This window comes from Podarcis vaucheri, assembly GCF_965113315.1.
Source record: "Podarcis vaucheri genome assembly, chromosome: 10".
In the NCBI taxonomy this organism is placed as follows: domain Eukaryota; kingdom Metazoa; phylum Chordata; class Lepidosauria; order Squamata; family Lacertidae; genus Podarcis; species Podarcis vaucheri.
Window position 1 is genome coordinate 25,310,705 of NC_138748.1, and position 6,921 is coordinate 25,317,625.

Genomic DNA, 6,921 nt, shown 5'->3' on the forward strand with positions numbered 1-6,921 from the left:
ATTTTATTCAATTTTTTTATTAATTTTCACAAAATGATAAACAAACAAAACACACAAGCATAAATCATAACCTTATTAAAATTACACTTATTAACATCGTTAAGTGACTTCCTCGCTTCCCCTTTATATCCTTATAAAGGCTTTCCAAGTCCATATTTTAATCAAGTTGGCCCCCCTCCCTGCTCAGCGTGCATTTTGCAACCAGATGATCACCTCCGAGGTGCCTCTTTCCCTCGCCCGCGTTTCTTTTACGCGCAGCCCAGAGTTCCTTTAAGGACTGCCGCTCTGCTTGCTCTCCCCGGGAGCCAACGCTCCGCACGATCGGGTAAATCTTCGCTGCCAGCTTTGCAAATCCGACGGAAGGAAAAGGGAGAGCGAGGAATGACTAAGCGACCTCCCGGCACCTCCGCTCCGCTCGCTCGTCCCGTATAAAGGGCCTCTCCACCAGCAAGGGAGTCGCAATGGACCGCCGCCGCCCGCGTCCAAGTCGGCAGCAGCAGCAGCATGCGGCCCGCGCAGGACGCCGCCAAGGAAGGTAAGAGGCGGGCACTGGGCGGGCGGGCCGAGCTGCGATTGGTGCGTCTCCGGCGGCGGCGCTGCGCGATTGGCCCGTCCACTCTCTCTGCTCCCTACAGGTGCCGCTTGGCCGGTGCTGCTCTTGCTGTGGGCGCTCGAGAAGCCGCTGGGAGGAGGCTGCTCCGCGGCCGAGTGTGCCGGCGAAGACGCCGACTGCCGCTTCTTAGCTGTGGCTGATCTCTTCGACCGGGTCATCCTGCACTCCAACAGGATCTACAGGCTCTCCACAGCCCTCCACTTAGATCTGGTGGTGAGTTTCTGGGCTTGTCCCAACTTCCGCGCCCCCTTACTTCCAGTCTCGAGCTGCGGTGGGTTGATTTTAAAATATGTGGCGGAAGGAGGGGGGAAATGATGGCGTTGCTCTTGTTTTTATATATATTTTTATTATGTATGATGTGTTTTTATATTGTAATTTTATGGTGTGAAACACCCCGAGACTTGCGGCTATAGGGTTGCCATATTTCAAGAAGTAAAAAAAATCCAGACACCCCCAAAGTTGTTGAGGTGCATTTTTTCAGGAAATCTCCAAAATTCCGCCTTCCAGAAATTCCACCCCGGCCGTCACTTCCGCCTTTGAAATCCCGTTAACGTCCAGAAAATCCCAGACTTATGGCAGCACTAGGTATAAAAAATTAATAAATAATAATAGTTGAACACAGAAGACTAACTGCCCAATTGTGTGCATATTTACGGTATTCAAATATTCTTTCCCACCCCATATATATATGTGTGTGGTGGTGGTGGTGGTGGTGGTGGTGGTGGTGGTGTTGTGTATATGTGTGTGTATACACATACACAAATAGATACCTACTCATACTTCCTTTCAGAAGTTTAAAAGCCATTGTGATGTAGTGGTTGGGAGAGAACCAGCTTCAAATTGCCACTCTTACTTAAAGTTCATTGCTGCGGTTTAGGGGGACGTTACTTTTTCCCAGCCTAACCCACCTTGCAGGGCTGTTGTGAGAGTTAAAGTGAGGGCAGGGGAGAAGAACTACGTAGACTGCCTTGAGCTCCTTGGAGGACAAGTGGGATTAAAATGTAAAGATGGATGGATGGATAATGCTAGGATAGCAGTCTTTATTTCGTAACCCCATCTTCCTGAACATGAAGCCTACGTGTGCATGGCTTTCAAACCTGTGAGTTCAATAGCTATTTCCTCATATGTATTTTGGCAGCCGTAGCTGTTAGGGGCAATACGGTACCTTTGGATGCACATGGTACCAGACAACATCTGGTTTTGTTGCGCCATCAGGGAAGTATTAAGTGCTGTCCTATCCATGCAGCCTCCTCAAGTTGTCGACTGTGGAAAAGATCTATGCTCTGGCAAATTAACTCCTGAGACCTTCTTCTTTCATTTGCAGGGAAAATATTTTCTACCTGGTGGGAACGAGCTGACCAAATCTGTTGGCAAATGCCACACCTCCTGGTTGTTGACTCCCAATGCCAAAGAATATGTTCAGAAAATGCCGGTAAGTGCAACAGGGCATGTTCTACATTGCTGATGTAGCCAGTTACCCAGTTTGGGGGCAAGGGACTTGGCCACTAGACAACCAGTGGATCCTTCCAGCACAGTCTCTCTGGCAAACATCACTTCCATACAACTTTTTAATGCTTATTCAACTTGATTTGTTTGCCCAATTTGGGGGGGGGGGGTTCTAAGATGCCCACGTTGTATTGGGGACCCATTTGGATTTGCTTACAGAAAGCTTTTGTCGAGGTGACACTATGTCTAACATTCAGTGGGGACGTTCTACAACATTGTGTCAATCAAATGCCCCACTCTTTCCAGTGCACTTTCATTATCGCAAAATGTGGTTGTTGGTTGGTTTTTTTAAGTAAGTGAATTCATTGCACCAGAATGCCAAAACCGCTCATGTTATGGAGGAAGAGTTGCCTGCCTGCATCCACATTAAATTTATGCTCCCTCTTCCTTCTCTGCCATTAACATGGTCAAGTTGTATTCCAACATGCCCCTCTATGATCTACACCAACCTTTGGGAATCCCCAGTGGCTCTCCTCTACCTTGGATGCTCTGCTGATGCCTGGCCCACCACCTCTCTCCTCTTTGCACTCTGCCCATGTCTTTGCGTCTTTCCGCAGAGCCATATGCTCTAATCTCTTGTTCTTCCTCTCCCTACTTCCCCTTCTCTACCTCCCTTCTCTCTCCTCCTGCAGCTCTCTGTAAATTTTCATAATTTCTCTGTCTAGCTGGAAGAGTTCAGGGCTGTGCTAGTCCCCTTCTAACCTCCCTTCCTCTTCATCTCATCCCTTCCTCTTTCCTGTTTACCATCTCCCTTGCCCTCTTCCTCCTTTCAGTCACAAAAACGGTCTCTTTTTCTCTCCCACTAGAGTCAGTCAGTATGGTGCCCTCCAGATATTGCCGGACTGCAACTCCCATCATCTCTGACCATTGGTAACGCTGGCTATGGCTGATGGGAATTGCAGTCCAACATCTGGAAGCCACCATGTTGGCCATGCTTGCACCAGAGGAAGAAGGAAGCAGTTTTCACTGACCACCATCCCTGTGCCCTCACCCCCAAAAAAGCTGCCATGGAAGATCAGGCGTTTGGAACAGCATGGGAGGTGGCGTTGGGAGGTGCAAGGTGAAGGAGGAATTGGGGCTTGGAGGGGGACTCACCTCCTCTGCTTCCTTCAGCAGAGCATCCCATGAGCAGACTTTTCACTCCTGGAGAGTCTTGACCCAACTCACAATGCTGAATATTCTGGAAGGGAACAGGGATGGAAAGGACAGCCAAGGCAAATTGATATTTGTCTTCTGTTATCTGTCTCTCTTGTACACTCAGAGAGAAGAGCTAACGCAATTGATCCTAAGGCTTTTGCAAGCCTGGAAAGAGCCTCTGTCCCACTTTGACCAGAGCAGAGTCCATCGTCCTAAATTGTCGGATGGGAACCTGCACAAAGCCAAGGAAATCAGCAACATGGTGCAGGAGCTGGAGACGGGAGTGGAAAAAATCACGGAGAAGGCTAGTTTGGTTAAATTCAGGCAGAACCGAACTTTGCTTGTGACTTGTATGTTGTGCCCTGCGGGAAACAGGCCTTAGGGATCTTTTCCAGCCCTTTTCCAGCCCTCATTCCCTTCTAAGAAGTCTTTTAAGAGCCACATGCCCTTACCAGAGTTCAAGGACAAATTCCAGGCAGGCAAACAGCAGTCAAGGAGAGTGCGAAGCAGGCTGGAGAGGGGTGTGGCCTGGGAAGACGAGGTGTGGTTAAGGAGGGGGTGGAGCCTCAGGAGAATCTCAAGAGCTCAACAGAGAAGCAAAGGGTGCTTAGTGAGGAGATCCCATTGGTATAAGTTTTCTAAAGTATCCCTGTAAGATAGAATGCTCCTTGTCGCTAGCTGTAAGCCTGACATCACTTACCTAGGAACAAGCCCCACTGAGTTCAATAGCACTTACAGTGGTACCTCTGGTTACGTACTTAATTTGTTCCAGAGGTCCATTCTTAACCTGAACCTGTTCTTAACCTGAAGCACCACTTTAGCTAATGGGGCCTCCCGCTGCAGCCGTGCCACCGGAGCCCGATTTCTGTTCTCATCCTGAAGCAAAGTTGTTAACCCGAGGTACTATTTCTGGGTTAGGGGAGTCTGTAACCTGAAGCGTATGTAACCTGAAGCGTATGTAACCCAAGGTACCACTGTACTTCTGAGGCTTTCAGCCCAAGTTAGCATCCTATAAACCTAGCTTTGTCTACCTTGAAATTTCCAGTGAACGCCCCAAGTGGCAGAAGTACAGTATAGTATTAAAAAATCAGCTATGAATGGATTTTTACATGGGATTCAATGAATATTTATTCTTCTTCTGTGGTCACTAGAAGAGGCAAAGAACTATGCTGCAATCCTGGCCTCCTAACTATTGGAAATCCTTCTCAGTTCCCCCTGCCCAATCCACCATTTCTATCATCTGTAAGGACTAGAAACTTGTGTTGTTTTAAATGGATGCTGAGATTACCATGGTATTTCTTTTAATACAAAAATAAAATTCTATGCTTGTGCAGTTCAGTCACAGCCTATGTAAATCCCTGGTACTACTTCCACATTTCTAGTTTAATGCTAAAATTCTAGTCTTGAAAGTTTAGAATAATGCCATGTCAGTTATTTCTGAGCACATTGGTTAAAACTATTCATTACTGAATATTTCAAGAACTCTGATTCTGATATTTTTAACTCTGGTCCTATCATTTTTTTCAGGACTGTAGGTTTTGTGTACATTCTGTCTTCATTTCATTTTTCTTTCTTTTATTCAGATGCAATCAATGGGGATTTTCAGCAATTCGCTCAGTGGCGTGGGATCATCCGAAGCAGCTGGTTTATCCATTAATAATGAAGGCAATTTAATGAGTGACTATGAGTTTATCCATTGCTTCAGGAGAGACTCCAACAAAGTACAAAACTACTTAAAAGTTCTCAAATGTAGGATTGTGCCAGCAAATAGTTGCTGAATTTTTTAAATCTGCAATGGCAAGGCAGTTTCCAGGACTAGCATTGTGTATTGTCTGTGGACGGTGAGCAAAATAATTTATAAAGGTCTTTATCATGCCTGCGGTCTCATTGAATTATTAACTGAAAAGCTGGATTCAGATAGCTCTGCCCCCGATTTCTTTTCCATTGTAATCGGCTGAAAAATTAAAGAGGACAAATTATGACTATGTGGCTTGACACAGCAGACAAAATGCACTTTGGTGATAGCTCACAAATCAAATGCTGCGTGAAATTGCATTTTAAATAGTTCATTTTTTTAATGTGAGCATGTAACTAGTAAAACGATCACTAGCCGGAGAATCACACCTGGTTCTTCGATAATGATTATTATAAGTTTGTGGGGGACAAGGGTCCCCTAAACTCCTGGGTGCTAGATCTTCCCCATATAGTAAATGTTAGAATTAATCAAGGTTTGAGTGAGCTGTGCCAAACACTGCTGGAGCCAGGCCAGCCTTGAAAGACCAGCAATAACATAACAAAATATGAGCCCATCAAGACATTCAGTGCCAGACACCAAGGGCAGAGACAAAAGGGTTTGAAAAAGGTTTAGGATTTCCGTTTGGCCTGATGTAAGCTAGCAGGAAGGTCAGTTTGCAAGCTGGATCAGAACTCCTTATGGGCTGACTGTGACAGGCTGTAACACACAGAGAGAGCGCATGGCTGATATCTGTGTTTTGCAGCCAAATGGTGTTGCAGCTATGGGAGAAGCGGACAATCTCTTGGAAGTGTGATGCTGGGAATTCCATCCAGCTAGACTCAGGTTGCATATATGTGTAAATAAACTATAGATCATAAAGTCACCACATTTCTCCATGGTACCTCATTGCCCAAAATGGGGGGGAAATAAACCCTGGCAAGCACACCTAGTACCCCCGGACTCTCGCACCGCACGGAGATTGGGGTGGTGTGTAATAGTATTCTTTCTCTCTCTCTTGTATTTCTTTCCCATAACATCAAATGGATTAGCTCCTTACTTTGATTTCAAGGTTTAAAAATGGGTTTGCTTCAGTACACTCCTGGCCTAGAGTGGAACACACACAGGGATGTGGTGGAGCGATGGCTGCTCATTCACTTCAATGGAAGAGGCAGCTTGGCTGGATGTGCAGGGCCCATCATGATGGTCTACTACACAGTCTTTTTCTCTTTTTCTCTCCTTGGTTTTTCTTGGCTTCTGCCTCATTTTTTGCTTGGGCACAAATCCACTACAGATATGCCACTGATCCAATGTTCATTTACTTGCAAGTAAGCTCTGTGTCACTCAATGGAACATGCTGCCAGGTGAGCTTGCTTGGGGCTGGAGCCTAAAATTGGCTTAAAAGTGACATTCCTTCATCCCAAGGAGCTGGTTTAATAAAAGGTTAGGTAAACCTCCAAAATGTATTTTGTATAGTTAAGTTTTTACCTCTATCTTCAGTACATTTTATTATTTTATTTTATTACAATGGCAAGATTCTTCTGATCTAAAGGGTTAGGAATCTCTTTATAGAAGACCCTCTGTGTATCCATCAAACCACAGTTTCCAGGGTTCTTTGGGGAAGACAGGACAGGAAATTGGTACAAAACTGATATAAAATTATAGCATGAATAGGCTCTCAGGTTCCTTTTTTTTTTGTTTTTTGTCTCACCTACCATTGCTTGACTCTCTGGTATCTTCTTAGCCATGACTGAGTTTACTGCCAGGACTCAGATTCTACCACCATTTCTCACCTTAGCCCCACAACATCTACCACATTATCTATGACAAGTAAAGACGATGAGCTAATATCATCATGCACTATAGGTTTTATCACTTCCCTAACGACCTCCAGAGGAGGTATGGGGTATGGAACACTTCGTCACATGGCGGC

At 45.5% G+C, this 6,921-nt stretch overlaps 1 protein-coding gene across 1 annotated transcript; it reads left to right on the plus strand.

Annotated features, from left to right (window-relative positions):
* The first annotated feature begins 488 nt into the window (after positions 1-488).
* On the plus strand, positions 489-5,999 carry LOC309541705 (prolactin-like). The gene is made up of 5 exons (XM_082239877.1): positions 489-535; positions 636-826; positions 1,938-2,045; positions 3,381-3,560; positions 4,840-5,999. The coding sequence occupies exons 1-5, from the start codon at positions 505-507 to the stop codon at positions 5,032-5,034; spliced, it is 705 nt and encodes a 234-aa protein (XP_082096003.1). The 5' UTR covers positions 489-504; the 3' UTR covers positions 5,035-5,999.
* Positions 6,000-6,921: the final 922 nt, after the last annotated feature.